We start from the raw sequence: 23626 nt of genomic DNA, 5'->3' as shown, positions 1-23626 counted from the left end.
GGTACAGGCCATCTATCTAAATTCTTTTAGGCAGTTAAGGGAGAGCTAATAAGCTTTTCCCAAGTCAGTTGGGTCTTAATTGCCTTCAGCTCAAAACAATCCATATGTTAAAGTGGCACATTTTAGGCTAGCATATTCTGCTGCCTTTTGATACCTTTGATAAAAATATGGCTATGAGTCCCATCTTGGTTCCAGCTGTATCACTGATAGCAACATGAGATCATGCCCTGTCCTGAAATCAAGAGTCAGATGCTTAACCTACTGAGCCACCCAGGCGCCCTGTAGTGTGTATTTATTTTAAAGTCTTCTTTCTGATATTCTTCAGATTTTCTTCCCACCTCTGACATTTCTTTTCACCTACACTTCTGCAGCTTCCCCCAGTTTCCACATTATCTCTCACCTCAGGCCCTTTGGATGTGATGTTTCTTTCTGCCTATAGAAAAATAATTGTCTCTCTACTCCTCCTTCTTCCTTCAGGTCTCAGTGAATATGTCACTTTTTCTAAGAATCCTTTCCTGATTAAGCCCCTACCAAGACTACTTTGGTGGCCCTAAAAGCTCATGCTTATTCTTTATTGTAGCACTCGTCATACTGTACAGGAATTACTGTTTATTTTTACCTGAAAAGGTAAAAGGCTGAAAGCAGGGACAGTTGTGGTTCCAGTATATACCATAGAACCATAATAGATATGCAATAAATATTTGCTGGACAGTTGAATAAAGTGGGCAGAAAATTAAAATAAACTTAGCTGCGGTATGAATTTTTCCTAATTATTAGGGCTGTTTGTAAATTAAAAATAGACACATAAGAAAAAATGGCTCATTACTATTAAATTCTATTTACCAAGGTTTTGTTTTTCATGTCATTAACAGATTAAGACAACTACATTTAATAGTTTTGTTGATTTTTCATTAGATACTCTAGTAGATCTGGTTTTTTTTTAAAAGCCAGAAGCCTTCTTTTAGATCTATTTTTGGTGTAGGTTGAATATGATACAGAGATTTAATACACCACACTAATCATATTTTGGATATAATCCAGAAAAAGAAAGAGCTGAGAAAATGTGTTACATATTAGCCTATTAAGGAATACTATTAAGTTCTAAATTAGTAAGCACTGATCATTGAGCATAAATTACAGGTGAAGGCATGGGAACAAAAAAGGAGGGGAAGGCTTGTCCAATTTTTTGAAGGGAATAAGACTCCCAGAAGATTGAAGGAATGAGAGAAGGGTAGTTTGAAGCTAAGTAGTGCTTTGGTTTTAGTTATACAGTACAGTGTATTTTAAAATTTAAATAATATAAAATAAAGCACATTTTAATAACTATTAAAGGAAATGAAGCATGAGCTTTAAAATCTGGAGAAGTGCTACACTAAGGTATTAGACTATTTGATAGAACAAATTTGGACAAGTTGGAAAGACGAGTATGGGCTGGAAGAATCAGGAATGAGCTAGAACTTTAAATGAACTTGAAGGGATAAGAGGGATTTCAAAAAGGATAGAGATTTCAGGTATTTTCTCATGTCTTTCACTTTTCCTAGAATTTCCTGTATTGTCTCTGCCTATTAATATCACAAACAATAGGTCAATCACGTACTTGCTGAGTGCCAAATATGCATAGAGCACTGCTTTGTCAGAGAAGATAGATTGTGACAAATATTAACACTCTGTACCTTTAACACATATTTTTAAATGCCTCATCCTTCATGAAACCTTTAATCCTTTCTCCAATCCAGAAGAAACTATTCTACTTCTTGAGCTTCTATTTTAAAACTAATACTTTTTTTTTTTCCTGTGAGGATTTTTTGTTTTATTTTGTCTGGTTTTGTTTTATTCAAGTAAAAATGGTATAAATGATAAGGTAGTTCATTCAACTTTCAATTCACATAAGGACTTTGCCTTGAAACACCCACTGTACTTAGGAATGCAGTAGAAGTGCTTTATGTGTTCTTTCTCTTCATCGCACAGTGTATTAATACGATATGTAGCCAAGAGTTGAGAGTTAAAGTGAAACTGGTATTTGTTTTTAAGTTAAGTAGTGTGTGCCAGTGAAGAATACAATCTTTACAGTGCGGTCTGTTGCCTCTATCTTGATTCATGCTAGGGTGCCTTACCCACCATTGCTTTTGCACTATCAGTAAAAAGGGAAAAAACATCTCGCATTAAAAAATAGTTTTGCTGGGGTGCCTGAGTGGTTCAGTCAATTAAGCATCTACCTTTGGTTCAGGTCATGATCCTAGGGTCCTGGGATTGAGCCCCACTTTGGGCTCCCTGCTCAGTGGGAGTCTGCTTCTCCTCCCCCCCCGCCCCCCACTTGTGCTCACTCTCTCTCTAAAATAAATAAATAAAATCTTAAAAAATAATTTTGCCTTTGTAGAACCCCTAAATGGGTTTAGGCTACCAGGGTTCCATGAACCACACTTTGAGAACCACTGAAGTAGAGACTCGCTTTATGGTTTTCCTTGTAAAAGCTAGGGCCTGGACATTTATTACAGATGAGGTTCTCTGAGTCTTTGGCTGAATTGCCTTCACAGACATCATTCTCTCAATAAGAAAAATAAAGACAAATTAAGGAATCTAAGAAACTTAAATATTACCTACTGCTTCCTAATATGGGCACAGCCTAGTTAAGACAGATTACAAAACTTGTTAGAGAAACCACTGGTCGAGATACGTATAACCCTGAGACCAAGAGTTGCATGCTCTACTGACTGAGCCAGCCAGGCACCCCTGAGTAGTATATCTTAATATGGATGTACCACGATTTGTTTATTGGTTCATTTGCTAGGCCATTTCCAGTTTTTGGCAATATTAATTGAGCTGCTATAAATATAAACATTCATGCACAGATTACAGATTCTTTTGTGTGGACATAAGTTTTCATTTTTCTAGGATAGATAGGTAGAAGTGAGATTGCTAGGTCATATGGTAAGTGTGTGTTTGACTTTTTAAGAAACTACCAAAGTGCCTAAGTGTTTTCTGGAGTGGCTGTACCATTTTGCGTTTCCATCAGCAATGTATGAGAGTTTCATATTATGAAGTTAGCTGAAGATGTTTTTGTAGATGCCCTTTTATAAGTTGGGAAAGTTGCCTTCTTTTCCTAGATTACTGAGATGTTTTAAAAATCAGGAATGGATGCTGAAATGTTGAATATTTTTTTCTTTGTCCTTGTATTATTTTTCTTCTTTAGACTATTAATGTGATGGATTACACTGATGGATTTTCAAATATTGAACCAGCCATTCATTCCCAAGATAAACCCCTCTTGGTTGTGATATGCTATTTTTATAATACATATTGTGAATTCAATTGGCTAGTACATTGTTGGGCATTTTTGTGACTATGTATATGAGGAATATTGATCTCCAGTTTTCTTTTTTTTTTCCTAAGTGGGAGAGAGAGATCTTGTGTGAGAGTGGGGAGTAGGACAGAGGGAGAGAAAGAAAATCCTCAAGCAGACTCCCCACTGAGCAAGGGGCTCAATCCTAGGACCCTGAGATCATGACCTGAGCCAAAACCAAGAGCCAGCTGCTTAACTGACTGAGCCAGCCAGGTATCCCTCTCTAGTTTTCTTGATTTGTAATGTCTTTGTCTGGTTTGGGTATCAGGGCAATGCTGACCTCATAAATGAGTCAAGAATGTTTCTTCCCGGGGCACCTGGGTGGCTCAGTCGTTAAGCATCTGCCTTCAGCTCAGGGTGTGATCCCGGCGTTCTGGGATCGAGCCCCGCATCAGGCTCCTCCGCTGGAGCATGCTTCTTCCTCTCCCACTCTCCCTGCTTGTGTTCCCTCTCTCACTGGCTGTCTCTCTGTCAAATAAATAAATAAAATCTTTTAAAAAAATTTGAATGTTTCTTCCTTTTATTTTCTAAAAGAGACTGTGTGCAATTGGTGTTATTTCTTCTTTAAATGTTCGTTTCAATTTGTCTTTGAGACCATCCGGGTGGGGAGAATTTTTGGAGGTTTGAAGTTATGGGGCCATTCAGTTTATCTATTTCATCTGGTCGTGGGGGGATTGGTAGTGTGTGGGTTTTGAGGAATTGGTCCATTTAATATAAGTTGTAAAATGTATGTGTAGAGAGTTTTATAAAGCATTGTTTATGGGGTCTGTAGTGATATTTCCTCTGTCATTCCTGATAGTAATAAGGTGTATCTTTTTTTCTTTGCCAGTTTTGTTAGAGTTTTATCAATTTTATTGATCTTTTCCGAGAACCAACTTTTAGTTTCATTGATTTTTCTTTATTTTTGTTTTCAATTTCATTGATTTCTGTTCTTAATATTTTCTTCTTCTTGTTTGCTTTGGGCTTATTAGTTCTTTTCCTAGTTTGTTAAGGTAGAAGTTTTGATTATTGATTAGATATTTTTTAAATTCTAATACTAGCTTTAAAAATCAATACCTTTTTGTGTCTCATACTTTGTTTCTTACATGTGTCTGGACTGTTCTGTTTTTATCTCCTTGAGTACAGGATCTTATCTTAGGTGACTAATCTGAGCCTAACTAAGTATCTTGTACTATGTGTTTAGTATTTTATAGATGATTTGAATGGAGGGATGGATGGATAAAAGGAGAGCGAGGGCAATGAATATAAATTATTTCAAAGCTATCTTCAGAATTAAGAAAAATATATAACAGGAGCTACAGGAGTCAGTAATGTCAAAGTAAGGAAACAAAACAATTCACTCATTAGGAAAAATTGCTAACACCCGTCAAAGCTAGTTTTGATAGGGAGTATTCAAAACCTCAAAGTGGCAGACAGAACACTCACGGTCTGTTGGATCCAATTCTACACAGTGAATGAAACTTTCCTAGCCAATTCAATAAAACAAATTTTAACTTATTCAGATAATTTGAGCAAAATAATTTGGAAATAATTACCTCCACGATTTCTTGCTTCCTTGTTTTACTCATGCTGTACCTAATATACTTTCCTCTGTCATTTATTCACTGGTAGAGACTTAGAATATAGTCTTCTTTTTCTTATTCCGTCTCTTACTGATGACCTGACATCATACTTTAGGCTTCTAGGGAATCATGGGATGAGTTTGAGCTTCCTGGCTCATACGCCTCCATAAAATTAAAGCATTTGTATTTAGTTTCCTATGGCTGCTGTAACAAATTACCACAAATCACCATGCTTAAAACATGAATTTTCCCACAGTTCTGGAAACCAGAAGTCCAAAATCAGTATACTGAGCTAACATCAAGGTGTCATTAGGGCTGTGCTCTCTTTAGAGGTTCTAGAGGAGAGTGTATTTCCTGCTTCTTCCCGCTTTTGATGGCTGCTGGCATTCCATGGTTTGTGGCTGCATCACCCCAGTCTCTGCTTCATTGGTCATACTGTCTTCTTCTCTTCTGTAATAAAAGCTATCTCTGCTTCCCTCTTAGAACACTTATAATTGCATTTAGAACTCACTTGAATAATCCAGGATAATCTCCCCATCTCAAGATCCTTAATTATACCTGCAAAGTCCTTTTCTTGCCATATGATGCACAGGTTGCAGGGGTTAGAATGTGGATCTCTCTTAGGCAGCCATTATTGAGCCTACCATAGCATCTTGATTCCTTAGTCAAGAACACTGGCGAAAGGGGGTAACAGAAGACATTCATTATCTCTTAAAAAATGTCCTTCATAATCTGTATTTTTAAAAATCTTATCTCTTTGCCATTTGAAATATTAATATTTGCATATAAAATATTCATATAAATTAATTCAGACTGATATCCTTTATAGTAGATTCCAAAAATGAATTCTAAGGGAAAAGCCCAATTTATTATATATCAATCTTTTTCACATATAGCTTCATGAATAATCATTTGACACTGAAACATGAGTTCAGAAACTATTATTATTTTGGCACAGGAACAAACTTAATTTCAGAATCAGAGACTCCAGATATCCATGAACTTTCATTCAATTAAAAGTTTTAAGCACCTGAATGACTTACGGATACAAATAGAAAAGACATTAAATGATTTCATATTGCTTCCATATGTAGAAACTAGTCATTTCAGCAAGTTACAAATAAATCAAAATTTAACATAATGAACAAAATCTGCAGCCAGGAAGAACCTGTGATTTGGGTTTAACAAATGAACTAACATGACATTTGCAGTATTGCTCAGCATTAATTTGTATGGCTTCATATGGAATCATCAATTAGTTATTTGCCAGCTACAAATAACTGAAAATTATTGTAAGGGATTATCTATAATTTACCTCTTCTCCCACAGCTCTCTTAATTGAGAGATCACCTTTCAGGCCTAGTAGAACTCTTGGGTAAGAGAGAGATTTGAGAGATGCCTGAGTGGCTCACTCGGTTCAGTGTCTCCTTTTTTTTTTTTTTTTTTTTAAGATTTTATTTATTTATTTGACAGAGAGAGAGAGAGCCAGCGAGAGAGGGAACACAAGTAGGGGGAGTGGGAGAGGAAGAAGCAGGCTCCCAGCGGAGGAGCCTGATGTGGGGCTCGATCCCATAACACCGGGATCACGCCCTGAGCCGAAGGCAGATGCTTAACAGCTGAGCCACCCAGGCGCCCCCAGCGTCTGCCTTTGACTCAGGTCATGAACCTGGGGTCCTGGGATTGAGTCCCACGTTGGGCTCCTTGCTCAGCAAGAAGCCTGCTTCTAACCTCTGCCTGACACTCCCCCTGCTTGTGCTCTCTCTCTCTTTCTGATAAATAAATAAAATCTTAAAAAAAAAAAAAAAAAAAAGGAGAGAGATTCGGGCCACTATTCTTGGCCTAAACTGGAGACTAACCCAATAAAGATTCCTCAGTACAGATTCTTCAGCCATCGCTTGACACCACCAGATGGGAAGCTGAGTGTATACAAATATAACATTGTGTTTTGTTTTGTTTTTAACAATATAGGTGCTCTCTAAAGCTTTGTCTACATGTTAATGAATTACTTTTCAGTCTATTTTATTTTATAATTTTTTAAATTTTCCTTTAAATATTTTATTTATATGACAGAGAGACAGAGCACAAGCAGGGGGAGCAGCAGGCAGAGGGAGAAGCATGCTCCCAAGGGGCAGGGAGCCTGAAGCAGGGCTCAATCCCAGGACCTGGGGATCATGACCTGAGCCCCAGGCAGACACTTAACTGACTGAGCCACCCAGGTGCCCAACTTTTCAGTATATTTTAATTATCAATTTCATATGAACCATGTAACAACTGCTAATGGCTAATGCCACTAGATCACCCACATCACCATCCAGTGTTTCCATTATAAATTCCATACGTCTTTTTTTTTTTTTAAGATTTTATTTATTTATTTGACAGAGATAGAGACAGCCAGCGAGAGAGGGAACAGAAGCAGGGGGAGTGGGAGAGGAAGAAGCAGGCTCATAGCGGAGGAGCCTGATGTGGGACTCGATCCCAGAACGCCGGGATCACGCCCTGAGCCGAAGGCAGATGCTTAACTGCTATGCCACCCAGGTGCCCCCCATAAGTCTTTTTTCATTATAAATTGCATATGCATGCCATTTGTTGTTTATTGCATTTATCAGAGATTTATATCCTACGATAAACACATTTCTTTAAATCACTATAGTTGGAATGCAAGTGATGATTTGTAAAGGGTGAAGGTAAAGCTGTCTTCATGAATACTGTATTTGGAAATGGGATTGACCAAGCATTGTACATTTATCTAGCCAGGACTTAACCTACCTCCCATTTATATATATTTGTATATCACAACAGAGAAATCATTAAAGCTTTTCACAGGATTTCCAACTGCTTTTTTTTTTTTTTAATCTAGATGAAACCTGACAAAATTCTGGACTTACAGGAAGACTCCTAAATGGCATATTAATAACTTGCTGAAGAAATAGATCGTCCTTGCCTTTGAATGGAACCTAGTAGATTTGAGTTCAGGTTTATGGAAAGCTGGAAGGCTTATGGAAGAAACATCTAAATCTTCCTCCTGTATTGATGTTCCTGAAGAAATTGTCTTTCAGAGGTAGAAAAGCCTAATTTTTTCACATGGCAGTTACTGTCCTTTAAATGTTGGAGTTTCTCAGCCCTCAGTGACGGATTTCTTTCCTTTTTTTTTTTTTTTTCTTCTGTACTCTGTATTCTCTTTCTAATGATCTCATTTGTTCTCAAGTTTTCAAATGCTATCTATATGCTAATGGATTATAAGTTCATATCACTCTGCCATGTCTCTTTTCTAAGCTCTAGACCTCTATAATACTTCTTTCTGTACCTCCTTGTGGATGCATGACAGAAACCTCAAACTTTATGTGTCCAAAACAACTCATGATACTGTATCATCCTCCAACTCCACATTTCTTCTAATAGTCCCAGTCTCAAATTGCTAGGAGACACTACTCCTTTTCACTCACCCTATACATATAATCTGTCAGCAAGTGCTGCTGATTCCACTTTCTGAAAATATCTTGAGTCTATTCACTTCTGTCCATCTCCATTGACTTTGACCTAGTATAGTCTACCATTTCCCCCTATCTGGTTTCAATTCATTTTTTTCCTTTCATTCATTGACAAGGCAGCCAGAGTGATTACTTAAAAATGTTACTGTGACTGAAATATTCCTCTGTTTAAAACCCTTTTGGCATACTAAGACAGGGATAAACCTTAAAGACACTATGCTAAGTGAAATAAGCCAGACCAAAAGGACAAATATTGTATGATTCCACTTATATGAGACTAGAATAGTCAAATTCATAGAGATAGAAAGCAGAATAGTGGTTTCCAAGAGCTAAGTGAAGGAGAAATGGGGTGTTATTGTATGAGACCAAGGGCCATTCTGACTTGCTCACCTAAGACCTTTCAAAGAGCTGGTGCTTAGCAGAAGTACAACACATTTGTGAAATGAATGAATCAAAGCGTGAATGAATGCATACCATCTGAAGGATAAAGGATAACTTATCAGTGAAAAAACATAATTACCACCTAAAAGAGGTACTAAAAAGAAAACAAATAGTGGCGTTTCCCCCCATGTAGTGTAGTTTCTTCTCCCCTCCCCCCAAGTTTTTATTTAGATTCCAGATAGTTAACACAGTGCAATATTAGTTTAGGTGTAGAAATTGTTTATAGAAATAATAGATTCTCCATAGAAAGCATGAAAAATCTAGATAAAGCATAAAGGAGAATATAAAAATACCCTCTCTCATAACCCAGAGGTAATCACTGTTATATATCTTGATGATTTCCTTCTACTTAATCACTGTTATATATCTTGATAGAGTTCCTTCTAGTCCTTTGCATGTGTTTTTTTTTTTCTTTAAAGATTTATTTTTAAATAATCTATCTCCCCAACGTGGGGCTCGAACATACAACCCCAAGATCAAGAGTTGCATGCTGTACTGACTGAGCCCAGCCTGTAGAGTATTTCTTTATATGGATATACCACAGTTATTTTATTGATTCATTTGCTAGGCCATTTCCAGTTTTTGTCAATATTAATTGAGCTGCTATAAACATTCACAAATTATATATTCTTTTGTATGAACATGTTTTCATTTTTCTAGGGTAGACAGGCAGAGGTGAGATTGCTGGGTCTTATGGTAAGTGTATGTTTGCTTTTTTAAGAAACTACCAAAGTGCCAAAGTATTTTCCGGAGTGGCTGTACCATTTTGCGTTTCCATCAGCAATGTATGAGAGTTTCAGTTTCTCTGCATCCTCCTTAGCACTTGATATTGTCAGTATTTTTTATTTTAGCCAAATTTGAACCCACCACTTTATAATAATGAATTATCAGTTACTGAGTACTTATTAGTACTATGCTAGGAACTCTATATTCAGTATCTAAAGGAATCCACACAACTGCAAGGTAGGTATTTCTAAGACTCTGTGATTCTATGCTATATTTTCATTTTGTGGAGTTAGCCAGCTTTGATTACATTCATCATTCTACCTCAGTTCTCTGGTTTATAAAATGGGGTTGATTATAGTACTTAATTCACAAGATGATCCTACTCTGTGAAGCTTTGTGCACTTCGGTGTAAATATTAGAAATCATTAACAACAGTCCAGGATTCAGTTTTCACATGTTATTTGCCCCTGAAACTCATACCGGGGTGCCTGGCTGGCTCAGTTGGCAGAGCATGTGACTCTTGATCTTGAGATTGTGAGTTCAAGCCCTATGTTGGGTGTGTAGCCTACTTTAAAAAACAAAACAAAACACGTACCTATATTTACATACCACCTATATCAACCTGAGAATCAGCAGCTATATGCATCTGTCAGCCTCTCTTCTTGATCAAGATATACTAATTAACCATTAAAGGGGCACGAACAGAATCAAATTCACAAGCTAATGATAAGTTCTAGTTTTGGAATTAGGGAAGGGGAGCTATTTTTTCAGGGCCGTTATGTTTCAGGCACCATGCCAGGTGATTTGCTTACATCAGCTGATTATGATTTAATCTGTTTGGACTGGAGCCTGTGTAGTTTCAGAAGTGTCTCAGGTGATTCTATTGTGTACCCATGATTGAGAAATACAGACAAACCCCCATTAATTCTTGCAGAAACTCTCTAAGGTAGGTTTTATGTTCATTTTATTGTAAAGAGATGGATGCCCATTGTTACTAGCTTTTTCCAGGTCACACGTCTCATAAGCAGGGGGAAAAAGCTGTGGCTTTTCTACAAATGACATATTTCCTGAGCAGAGCAGGCAATCACTCTCACCAAATTGAGGGGGATGCTAAACCAAAAGGAAAGAATCAACATTCCTACTTAATAATCAAGTCTCTTTCGTTGACTCTCTATCCTCCATGAACTCTTTCAGCCCTTCTTCATCTCTTCACCAAATTTCTACTACACAAATAACTGGCTTATTTTGATGATGAATAATATTATACTCAGCCTTTCCTTGTATTTGTGCCTGTATCTATCAAGGCCTCCCTGTACATTTCCTAGTTATCAAACCTGGTGACATGGCAGGCAAATCATGGTGAGAGCCCTGGTTTTGGAGCCACACCCACCTGAGTTGGCCTCCTGTGTATACTTATCTCTGTGGCCGCAATAAGCCATTTAATTTTTTGAATCTCAGTTTTGTAAGCATGAAATAGTGAAAAATAAAACTTGTACTTTAGCAAGGATTAGAAACATTATATTCAATAAAACTTAGTTATCAGTATACCTACCCTAACCATGGAAGTAAAGGGTTTCGTTCATCAGTAAACACACAGAAAGTAGTAGTAGGTCGAATTAGACCTTGACTCCTTTTTCTGATAGAAATACCCTAATATTTGGAGAATATAAAGAATAAGGAGTCATGAATCTACCTAAGGCTGGCACTTCTATCCCTCAGAACAGGTTTCCAGAAAGTTCTTTACACTCTAACCAAACCACAGGAAATCATTATACTCTGCAATTTTCCCACTCCCTCTCCAACTCTTGCCCTATGACAGAGTCCCTACCCCAGGTTCTGCCTTTCCATTTAGGGGAGGAGCTGCGGATTTCATTTTATAGTGGATTGGCTTACGGGGGTGGGGTGGGATGGGGAAACGAGAGAGGCTCCACCCACTGCACTAGAGGCCTGGAGGTGGGCGCTCCCTTTGCCCTACCCCCCGGACCTGAGAAGTGGGACCAGCGGCGGAGGGGGGGCCCTGTCCCCTGTCCCTTTAAGGAGGAGGGCCGAGCGCAGGCGAGAGAGCTGGCGTTGCCCCTGCCCCGTCCGAGCACGCCCTCCAGAGCAGCTGCAGCCACAGCTCCGGCCGCCCCTCGGTTAGCAGAGTCCGCTCCAGCCCCGGGAAGCGAGTCGCCACCATGGTGAAGATTGTGACGGTTAAGACCCAGGCGTACCCGGACCAGAAGCCGGGCACGAGCGGGCTGCGGAAGCGGGTGAAGGTGTTTCAGAGCAGCACCAACTACGCGGAGAATTTCATCCAGAGTATCATCTCCACCGTGGAGCCGGCGCAGCGGCAGGAGGCCACCCTGGTGGTGGGCGGGGACGGCAGGTTCTACATGAAGGAGGCCATCCAGCTCATCGTCCGCATCGCCGCCGCCAACGGGGTAAGCGACGCGCCGACTACTCCGTGGCGTGCGCCCGATGCTGGGCCGTGCGCTACGTGCGGCCGGTGTCGCCGCCCGCCCCCTGCCGGGTCCGGCCCGGCTACTTCCGCACGCGGCCGCCCTAGTCTCCACCCCCGCCCCTCTGGGCTTGCTGTTCCCAGCCCGGAGGCCCCGCGAAGGTAGCTGTGTGCTGGAAGGTGGCCACGGGGGCTCTGCCGAGCTGCTCGGTCGACTCCCCGGGGGCGGGCGAGCGGGACTTGACCTTGGGAGGGCGGACCCTCCGCCTCCTGCCCCGCCCTTCTGTCTCCTCCTCCCTTCCCCTCCCCTCCTCCTGCTGAGGCCTTTGACATTTACATTAACCTTTCCGGTGATTGAAGATACGGTTTCAGCGCAGAGTGCAGTCACCTTAACCAGGAAAGGTTAGACCGCCTCTGCCTTGCTTAGAACCCCTCGCAACCCGTCCGGTTCCCTGCTATTCTCGTCTGGGACTGGCGCTTCTCACTGGCACGGAGCCCGACGCCGTGGGGCAGGGGTGGCGGGAGCGCCCGCCCAGCTGGTGCGTGAGGCCCTTGGGGCTGAGAAGGAGGTTGCAGAGTCTCGCTCCCCACACCCTAGTTTGCGCTGGGACAGAGCTCCTGCCCTTGCACGGCCTGGTTGCTGGGGCGCAGGCTTTTGAAACGGCTAGTCTTTGCCCGGTGGTGCTTCTAGATCTGTTCCATCGAGGAGTTGGAGCTGAATTTTCATTAGAACAGAAACTGCGTACCCAAGGGCACTCTTATGCAAGCCCTCGAGGCTGGCCAGGAAATTAATGCAACACCTTGGCTCGTCCCCCTCCCCACTTTCCTCACCAGCTAAGGACCGTTAACTGACTTTATGGGCAGGTCCACTCGGATAGGCGAAACTCTGAAATAGATTTTTAAGTAAAACCTGTTAGATGAAAAGGTGAATTTATAAAATAGGTAAGTTGGGGCCAATTATTCACTTTCAGAAAACGTTTTCTAATGAATTTTTCTTTCTGTATTTAAAATAAGCTTTGACTTCTACCCAACTCTTCTGGAACTCATTCCCTTTAGTAATATTTTTATTCATCTTAGTAGTACTTTATTTATCTTTAATATTTAAGTGTCATTTTGTCAAGCACTATGAAAAGCATTAAACACGCGGTATCTCATTTATGCTGTGGCCTTAAGAGGCCGATGCTATTATGGGCATCTTCAAGTTGCCAGTGAGAAAACTGAAGCCCAGGCAGGTTAAAGAGGAACTGCAGTTGTAGTACCCAGAATCCAACATTGACCTGCCAGTTCCAACTTCTGGGAATAAAGGGACCCTTGAATCTATAAAGATCTATTTTCCAGTCATCTGTAAATTCTAACCTGGGCCTGAGCTTCATCTCCCTCCCTGGGTCAAACATTTATAAGCATCAGGGAGAGAAGTTCCTCTAGATAGAATATGCTCTTGAGTTTTCAGACAACCACAAATTCCCTTGAAAGAAGAGCGAACAATAGTTGTATCCCAGTAGATCCTTTCAATTCCTTATCACCTATGTGGAATGTACATTTCATTCATTCATTGAACAAAGATTGAACCTATACCATGTGCAGAGAAATGTGTGGAATAAAGAGACAATTCAGACACAAGACTCGTCTCGTCCTTAAGGAGCTTGCTGACAGCATAATGGGAATTTTAGGTGTCCAAATGGAAAGTTGTCCATTTGGGAGTAATGTGGGATGGAAAGGAAAAAATTAGGCTAGAACTAAAAAAAATAATATTCTTAAAACCTCATCCCCTTTTAGCTATTGCCCTGTTGCTTTTCCCCATTTTGGCCAGTGGCCACCACTGATTTTTTTACCCATTCACTTACCACCTCGCTGCAATCTGGCTTCTGCTTCCTCCACCACTCCACCAAAATTGCTCTTGCCAAGGTTAGTAATGACTTTCTGGTTGCTAAATCCATTGAATACTTTTTAAGGCCTTATTTGCCTTTTGTTGCCTTTGGCACTACAGGTTTTGCATTTTTAAATCCTCCTTCCCTTGCCTTGATCACTGTCCTGATTCTCACACTTTTTGAGAGTTCCTTCCTGGTCTGCTTGCCCTATGCACACCCTAGCTTTTCCTAGGTTTCTGTCCTCAGCTTTCTGCTCTTCGATTTTGTTCCCTCTGTCTCTGTCTGTCTCTGTCTCCTCACCAGGGATTTAAGTATGCTACTCCACACTTCTGATGTGAATCAATTCAGTTAGCATGTTCCAAAAACTTTCCCCAGAAACCTTACTCTGCCACTTTCATTCCCTTATGAAGTACTCCTTTCTCATAGATACTTTATGGGCTTTCATTCCCTTATGAAGTACTCCTTTCTCATAGATACCTCTGGAATAGTTTAATAAAATCCCGGTGAAATTATCTTTACATGTGACACTACCCCTAGAAAGTAAACTTCTTCAATACAAAGTCTGGTTTTATCTGTATTTGTAGTACCTAGAACAGTGTAGCTTTCAGTGAGTTCTTGTTTAATTGCCCTGAATTGTGAAGGATGAAGAATACACTTTAAGTTAAGCAAATTCCAGGACACCTGGGTGGCTCAGTCAGTTAAGTGTCTCCCTTTGGTTGGGTCATGATCCCAGGGTCCTGGGATCGAGTCCCGAGTCCCCTGTTCAGTGGGGAGCCTGCTTCTCCCTCTGCCTGCTGTTCCCTCTGCTTGTGCTCTCTCTCTCTCTGACAAATAAATAAATAAAATCTTCAAAAAAGAAATAAGCAAATTCCAGCACTTAAAGCCAGTGTATAGTTGGTGATCAATGCATTTGTTCTCTTCAGACATTAATTATGTTGTGCTAAGTACTTGGGATACAAAATATTCCTGCCCTCAACAAAAATAAGTGTAGAAGGGGAGGTAGACAAGAGTAAACAGAGAAACACAGTGTGTTAGGTGTTACTGTTTGAGGTATGTGCCAGGTTCTGAAGGGGGGAGAGTATGGAGGGCTGTAGAGGTATCCCCTGCTTTTTGAAAGTTTGTCTTATGCCACTTCACTTTTATGAAAGACCTACGTTAAGTGCCTGTTTTTGCAAATGGTAAACTAAAAGAAATCTGAAAAGGACTTTTGCTCTTATGAAAAAAGGGGAAAAGTGAAAGTGGAGGTGGGCATTTGGTGTGCAGGGAGCTTTTAGAGATGCAGCAAGGACCCACCCCCAGCAGCAAGAGCGGCCCCACCAAGGGCCTTCCCAGAACTATATTCAGCATCTCAGCATCAAGCTGCCAGAGCTTTAAACTGTGCCTGTGAGCTTCTGGGCTTTATCTTGACTTATTCTGTGCGCCCATTAGCAAGATGTTTCCTAAGGTATCAGAAAACCTTACGAGGTTTATTTTTGGGGTCTGAGAACACTAAAAGTGATAGCTGAATTGAGGCGAGTTGGAATTGCTAAGGTGGATTTGTCGAGGGGAAGAATTCTAGGCAGGAAAGAATAAAAATATAGGAGTTGGAGACTGTTGGGCAAGTTAGCTGATTTCTCATCCCCCCCCCCCCTGCCTTGTCTGTAAAGGTTGGAAATGATGAGACATACCCAGAGAGGTTCTTGTGAGGATTAAATGAAACAACATGTTTAATAGTACCTGCAGTTTCTTCGCACGTGGAAGCTGATTGAATGACACTTGTGGGGGAACCTCATGATGGGCCTGGGGCAGGACTTTTGTGTTATCAGTGCTCTGTCCATAAGGGGACACTAAGTTAATCAGGCCCAACCTGATGCAGATATTAACACTTCTTCCCCTACGATATCTTCACAGATATCAGCACTGTCCCCCACCTCTACCCTCCGTGGCCCCAGCCAATATAGAGGGATTCCATGTTACTCAGAAGCCAATTGGGTTCAAGTGCCAAAAACCTAGCTCAGATTAGCACAGTGAGGAAGGAATTTATGGGCTTGGTTACTGAGAAGTCTAAGACATACCAGTGTAGACAACTTAGTTCAAACCATTCCTGGTCTCTAAAAATTGCTCTTGGGCCCAATGATCTGCAAATGACCAGTCTTAGGAGTTGGGAAGAGTTTGAACTCACAAGTAAATGAATGTTCATATATTTGAAGGATAGTTCTTCATTATCTTCAGCAAAATAAAATAGTTTGTGGTAACTTGTGAGTAAACAAGTTTTCTTTCATCAATTCACAGGGGTTCTTGTGCCCTGGATTCCTTTGTTTCATTTACGGACCCCCATCTCAGAATAATTTTATTTTAAAATAAATAAAATATAAAGGATTACAAAAGAAATAAAAATTGTATTGGAAATAAAATTATCAAAATATTAACCAAATTTGTGATACAGCAAGATATATAAACTTCTTTATTGACACATTAACAAAATTTAGTGGAAGGTCTAATACTATCTTACTTTAGAGTAAGTAATTACTTCGAAAGCTTATTTTGATATATTTGTAATCTTAATATTTTGAGATAACTATAATATGATATGAAAATATCTGCAGTTTTTAAAATATTTATTTATTTTAGGGAGAGAGCACGAGTGGGGGGGGAGGGGGCAAGGGGAGAGTGTAGAGAGAGAATCTCAAGGAGACCCCCTGCTGAGCCTGACAGGAGGCTGGATCCCATGACCCTGAAATCTTGACCTGAGCTGAAATCAAGAGTCGGTCGCTTAAGGGACTAAGCCACCCAAGGTGCCCCTGAAAATATCTGTGATTTCTATTGATGACAAAGTCCCAGGTGGTATTAGTAATGGTAATAATAATAATTCTGTGGTTTATTACCTAGCTTCATAATTCAAGGGAATGCTGAATTTCATTTAGAGGTTAGTTAAAATATTTTGTTTGTTTTGCCCTTCAAACTCACAGACCCCACTGAATTCTACCCAGGGACCTCTTGGGGGGTGGGATCTAAGGATCCTGAGTTAAGAACCTCTATATTAAACAAACGATCCCCTTTTAATGTCAGGTACTGCTTTCACCAAAATGGGCATCAAATACATGACACAGAGATTGAGGGTCTCAGGTTCTCAGATCAAACCACTGGGGCTTTGAGAACTTAGTCGTAAGTGGAGGAACTCCACTATCTCCCATTTGGGATGGATCACTCTTTCCTGAACTTTCATGAGGGCAGCTGCAAACACAGGTGAAGGGACATGTTTCTAGAGAAGGGAATGAAAGCATACTGGGCAGGACGGGGAATGTTTTGGGACTCTGAGGTAACTGGTGTTAGGTAGAGGCACCTTGCTACCCTTACTTCCAACCTGATATCCTTAGGGCAAGGATGACTTGGCAGAGAATCATCTTTGGGTCACTTTTTTTTTTTTTTTTAGATTTTTAAAAAAATTTATTTATTCGACAGAGATAGAGACAGCCAGCGAGAGAGGGAACACAAGCAGGGGGAGTGGGAGAGGAAGAAGCAGGCTCATAGCGGAGGAGCCTGATGTGGGGCTTGATCCCATAATGCCGGGATCAAGCCCTGAGCCGAAGGCAGATGCTTAACTGCTGTGCCACCCAGGTGCCCCTGGGTCACTTTTTAATATGGTATAATTCCCATTAAAAAAAAAGTCCTTTAATTATGATGGGCTTATGAATGATTGTTCTCCCCATTTACACTTTCTGAGTTTGAACTGGTATTAAATACTGGGATAAATAAGATACTGTCCTTTTCCATCCTGCCAGTCTTTGGTGGAATAAAGATAGAAGAAATACATACATGTCCAAAGAACAGAATTAGAAAAAGTGCTGAGTGTGGATAAGGGAGAGAATGTTTCTGGATTTGGGGAAAGAAGTGGTGGAACTTGAATTGTGCCTTAAAGAATGGAGAGTATGTGAACAGAAAAGAAGAGGCCACTTTATTGGAGGGGGCATGTAGCAGAAAGAGGTTAGGTGGAGGAATGGACAGGATGGATTTTTAGAGCTGAGCACTTAGCCACTAAACAGCCTTTGTCATGTAAAATATCTTAGCCGAATTTGAATTTGGGAGCCTCTCTCTCTTGGCTTCACTGATCTGAATCTGACTCTTCTCCAATGGCTCTGTGCAGCACTGCACATTCCTATGGCTACTCAGAGTTGCATGTTATGAGAAGGGTAGCAATCATAATTCAGCACATGCAATATGCAGCATTGTGCCTTGAGGCTTTCTCCTCGGCTCCTATCTGGAATCTCTGTTAACAGAGTTCCCTGTCAAGGCCCAACGTCCCATCCTAGCTCAGGTTTGGAGGCTCTAGAAGATGACATTTTAAACTGTCTCCCCAAGTGAATTTGATGTATACCATGTAGCCGGTATTTTAAGTCAAAAATTTACACAATTACATAGGTTCAAGGTGTTAAGATGTTGTCACAGAAACTCAAAACAGCAGTGGATTAAACAAAATAGAAGTTTTTCTTTCTCTAGGGAGATTGGGTGTCGCAGGCCAGGACTAGTATGGTAGATATGTGGGACCAACCTCTTTCAGTCTTGTGACTCTGCTGTCTTGAAGGTGTTGCCTTTGCCCATATGGCTGCGGGGCACCCCCCCTCCCCATAACTACAACTGCATTGCAGCCAGTGGGCACTTGAAAAAGATGGAGCAAAGCGTTTTCTTTCCTTTAAACAGTCTGGAAATTGCACACCTCACTTCTACTCACAATCCACGGATTAGATTTTCCATACAGGCCACATTTACCTGCAAGAAGGGCCAAAAAAAAAAAATGTAGACTTTATATTGGGAGGCATGTGGCCAGCTAAAAATGAGTGGTTCTGTTCCCTTAGGAAAGGGAGTTGCAAGTAGAAATCTCTGCTGTGGGCCATCTCTTTGGGTGTGCAGATAACCATGCCCACTCTCCTTCCCACCCATGAAACTCATCAGTCTTCCCCCGGGACAGCCTCTCAGATTTCTTCCAGTAAATATATATGCTTACATAGGGAGTGTGCACTTCTTGCCCTGAGCATGGAGCAGGTCCGCTGGGAGCCCTGGTTCTGCCCTCCGGGAGGGACTCTCTCATTCTCTGCCTTCGGTGCTCACTTAGCCATGGACACTTGGGAGTAGGTTCTGAGACTTTTTGGGATCTGCACAGCTTTTGCATCCTGCTTTCTGCTGATGAAATTTGGGGGATATATGAAGGCAGGGGTTGCTTTTGCAGACCAAGTTTTTGGTTTGTTTCACTATGTAATTACTTCGAAAGCTTATTAGGCTTCTTCTGGCCTATTCTAATCAGTTCCATGTACTGATAACCCTGTTGAAAATTCTCACATAGATAGGGTTTTAAGCCTGAAAACCTTATTTTTTAAAGATTTTATTTATTTTTAGAGAGAGAGAGAGAGAGCACGAGCGCAGGGGGCGGGGCAGAGGCTAAGGGAGAGAAAAAGTCCCAAGCAGACTCTCTGCTGAGTGGGGAGCCTGATGCGGGGCTCTATCTCATGACCTTGTGATCATGACCTGAGCCAAAATCAAGAGTTAGATGCTAAACCGACAGATCCCTCCAGGCGCCCCAAGCCTGAAAACTTTAGCTTTTATTTTCTGGCCTCTGTGCTCTGCCCCTCCTCTGATGTTTCTATCACTGATGGCTGCCTTGAGATAGGAAAAGCTAGTCTGAGTAAGAAGGCAGCATCCTTAATCAGATCTTTGTTGGTGGGTGAGTTTTCATTGTTTAGCAAAGAATCCTGGGAAAGAGTTGAGGCCACAGCCCTTTCTTCTACACCTGCTGCTTCATGGAGAGCTGCCTTAGCTTGGTTACATAAAGAGTGGTCATCTTAACTCTACAAGGCCACAAATTACTGGACTTGGGCAACACAGTTTATAGGCCATAGTCAAAGATATTTCCCTTCGTGGAGCTTTACCTTCATTTTTGCCTGTGGACTGGCAAGTCCTTGCCTGAGCTCCTCTCTATTGTGGCAGGAAGCAGCCAACAACTGCTCCTATTTTGAATTTGTCCTATTTGCCTAGGTTTGGTTGACCAGTGGTCTGCCTTCCAGGGTAGCAGTGGTAACAGTTTTGCCATGGCATAAAAGGTATGCTGATGCTGCATATTTTAGATTCTGTTCTGGTACAGAAGATGAGATTTTATCATTAGTTAACATATAGGTTTGGCTGTGAAAACAAAGTCCCCAAATAAGTTACTTAAACAAAATAAAAGTTCATAGTAATAGAACACTTTCTGTAATAGAACTCTTTCTGGGTATGGGCAGTCCTGGGCTGGTGTGGTGGCTCTGTTGTATAAGGGGTTCTGTACTTCTTTTCTTTTGTTGCTCAACCTTCCCTAGTGAGTTGCCCTTATCTGCATGCTGCAAGATGGCTGCCTACCACCATATGGTCATTGCAGGCAATAGGAAGGGGAGGAAGTGGAATAAAGGCACAACTTTCTCAGAAACTGTACATCATTAATTTTACTCACGTCTTCTGTGCCAAAACTTAGTCTAAGGCCTCCTATAGCAGCAAGGGAGACTGGGGTATATCCATGTTATTCTGGGTGCTATGCGTCAGGCTAAACATTGGAGCTGTGAAGCTAAAGGAAAGGAATAACTGATGTTGGGGGACACTCGGCAGTCCTCACTATCCTAAACATGCTTTTCCAAATTTGGTGAAAACCATGAAGTTATTTGCAAGTGATAGAGTTGCTGAAGAAGACAGAAACAATTTTATATAGGGAACTAGATTTTTGCAAGAGAACCTATCATTTATTCCAACCGCCATCTTAGAAAGGAACTAAGGCACAAACATTTCTATTGTGGAGGGCTTTTTAAATAAACTACTTTATTGAGATATGATTCACGTATCACAATTCACCCATTTAATGTGTACAATTCAATAATTTTTAATGTGTTTACAGAGTTGTGCAACCATCACCACAATCTAATTTAAGAATATTTCCATGACCCGAAGTGAAGCCCCGTGTATTAGCAGTCAGTCCCTCTTGTTTCCTTATGCTTTTGGCCCTAAGCACCCACTAGTCGACCTTAGGTCTCTATAAATTTGTGCGGGTGGATTTTACATGGTCCAGTTTCTGTTGCTAGGCAGAAGAAGTTAAATTTAGCAAGGGAAGCCCCAGGAGCAAGAGAAGCAAAGTCAAAGTGTTTGTGTCAAGAGCAGTGGAATTAGTGTCCCATGCTTCTACGTGTACTGTCCTGAGCACTGGAGACAGAGATGAAGATGTCCCCTTTCTCGAGGAGCCTTTGGTTGGATGGGGGAGGACTGACACAAAAAATGAGAATCACCGCTAGGTTTTTCTCAGCAGACTGCCTGTCCAAAGCAGACCAGGCTGTCAAAAAAAAGGAGGAGAAATTTCTCCAGGAGAATAGCTTCTTTATTTTCATGAGTGTAAGCAATCAGATTTCTTTTTTTACAAACATATTTGAACTTATATATCCAAATTAGTATTGTACCCTGCCAAATCACCACTCTGGGAACCGTACACTTATTCCAGTGATGCGTCTAGTGCTCAAAGCATTTTGAAACTCCTCTATGGGAATTATTTTTCAGCCAGTCGGTTTATGGGTCACCTAGGAAAACCAGTCACATTATTTTATAGTCATGCCTCATTTTTCACCTAAAACGATGTAACAAGATTTGATCACCCACTTTATTCATTAGACATGGCTCCAACCAATTTTTGTCTCTTTCCAAAGTTCAAATCTATTCTCAGAGGATGAAATTTGTTATGACTGAAGACTTTCAAAGGAAGTGCCAAAGACTGTTAAGACAGTTGCTGAGAAAGAGTTCCAGAAATGTTAGTGCATTGTGAGCACTGTTTGAATAAATGTGTTGCTTCCCAAGATGATTGTTTTGAAGGAGATAGCATTAATTTAAATGAAAATACTCCAGCATAAGTGTTTAAAATGAGTTACCGTATTTTGTTCAAGAACACTGCCCTAGAGAGAGTCTGAAAAGGCAGTTCATGTTGCGGGAGATTCTGGCATTCTGCTTTCCTCCTGCAGACGCCCATGGTGACCTGGGGATATGGTTCTCTTCCACTCTCGTAGACATCTAAACATGCTTTGGCTAGGCATTTAGAAATTGTGCACCATGAGAAGGCTTGTTAAGACACAAGTAGACAAAATGGCCCTGACCTAGGATGAGAGTCCTGTCAGCTCTGCGCCACAGAAACCAGAAACCTAGATGTTAAACTTGTGCCCACCTGACTCCAAGAGCTCGTTCATGGTTGCACAGAGGCCAGAAAATGGAGCTAGGATGGCCTAACTGGGTGGGGCTGGAGAAAGATCTTTTGCTTTAGTCATAAAACTATTATGTTACACTGCCTCATGGGGACTTTGAGAAATGCATTCTGTGGAGCAGAATGAAATGAAGTCGGTTTAAAAATGAAGCAAAAGGGAAATAAGTGTAGGAAACTCAAATGGAATTGGGAGTAAGGTTGGCACCTGTTCCAAAAGCCAGACTGCCTCTCTGAGCTGGGCCACGCAGTTGGCACCAAGCCCTATGTAGTCAAATCCACAAGAAAATCATGATCACACGGTTCGCCATAGCCAGTTCCCCCATGTGTAGGTTTGGTATAAAAAGAGTAATAATAATATCTGCCTTGAAACGTTAACATGCGGATGAAGCAAAATTTGTGAAGCCTTTATTACATAGTACCTGACATTGTCTTTAGTAAACAGAAAATTTGGGTGATTCTAATGATTATTATGGTTCTTCCAAACGCCGAGGCCATTGGAGGGCAGAGGGGAGGTCTTGTGTGTCTGCCACCATACCCACCACACAGATGTCTTATTCCGTCTCTTGCCGTACATTATCCCTTGAATTCGATCTGTGAGGCAGAGGTTCACAGTTGCTGTGACTCTCCGTCACAGGCTCATTGATTTGAGGCCTTTACCTTATAGGAGTTCTGAGGCAGCAGTGGGTCCTTGAAGATGGATATTTTAGGGGTGGATCTGTGGAATGGTCACCTGGCCCAAGCTAATGTCATGCTACTGATGGGAGGCTGCAAGGAATGTGTGCTGGCGTTGCTCTAAGGCTCCTGGACTGCCTGGATTTACTCATTCACCAAGCGCTGTTGAGCACTGTGCATGTGCAGGCCCTGTGTGAGACGGCTGGGAGTGTGGAGCTGAGTAAGACGAAGTCTTTGTTCTCAGGATGCTCATGCTAGTCGAGGAGCATGCATAGGTACTTGACAGAAATATGGTGCAAATGCTAGTGTGTTCGTTTCCTATGGCTACTGACAGATGACTATAAGCTAGGTGGCTTAAAACAACAGAAATTTATTTTTTCACAATTTTGGAGGCCCGAAGTGTGAAATCAAGGTGTTGTCTGCTCTGTGCTGCCTCTAGAGGCTCCAGGGGAGAGTCCTTCCTTCCTCCCTCAGCTTTCGGTGGCTCCAAGTTTCCTACGTGTGTGTGTGTGGCTGCATCACGCCAGTCTCTGCCTCTGCCTTCACATGTGTCTGCCTTCTCTTCTGTCTGTTTCAAGGATACTTGTAATTGGATTTAGGGCCCACTCAGATAATCCATGGTGGTTTCAGCTCAAGATCCTTCATTGATCTGAAAGGGCGCATTCACAGGTTCCGGGTGGACATACCTTTTCGGGGAGAGGGTGGCGTTGGCTACTCTTCAGTCCACTTCAGCTGTCTGAGAGAAGTTCAGGGACTCGTGGAACACACAAGAGAGCAACCAGCTCCGCCTTGAGCAGGGAGGGGAGAACAAGGATGCCTTCTCCCATGAGGGAAACCTCAGCTGAGAGTGAAGTAAGGA

At 41.4% G+C, this 23626-nt stretch overlaps 1 protein-coding gene across 2 annotated transcripts in view; it reads left to right on the top strand.

Moving 5' to 3' along the window:
* PGM1 (phosphoglucomutase 1) overlaps positions 1–23626 on the top strand; it is a 73174-nt gene that overhangs the window by 318 nt on the left and 49230 nt on the right. The window contains exons 2-4 of one of the 2 annotated variants that reach the window (XM_057310604.1): positions 7282–7437; positions 7760–7960; positions 9492–11980. In XM_057310604.1, coding sequence (XP_057166587.1) covers positions 11735–11980 — 246 coding nt within the window. In that variant the 5' untranslated portion in view covers positions 7282–7437; positions 7760–7960; positions 9492–11734. Of the gene's footprint in view, positions 1–7281; positions 7438–7759; positions 7961–8000; positions 11981–23626 lie in introns of those variants that run through there. The other variant, XM_026497921.4, reaches the window with a different exon arrangement.

This window comes from Ursus arctos, unplaced genomic scaffold, assembly GCF_023065955.2.
Source record: "Ursus arctos isolate Adak ecotype North America unplaced genomic scaffold, UrsArc2.0 scaffold_12, whole genome shotgun sequence".
NCBI classification, from domain to species: domain Eukaryota; kingdom Metazoa; phylum Chordata; class Mammalia; order Carnivora; family Ursidae; genus Ursus; species Ursus arctos.
This window is presented reverse-complemented; position numbering and strand designations above follow the sequence as displayed.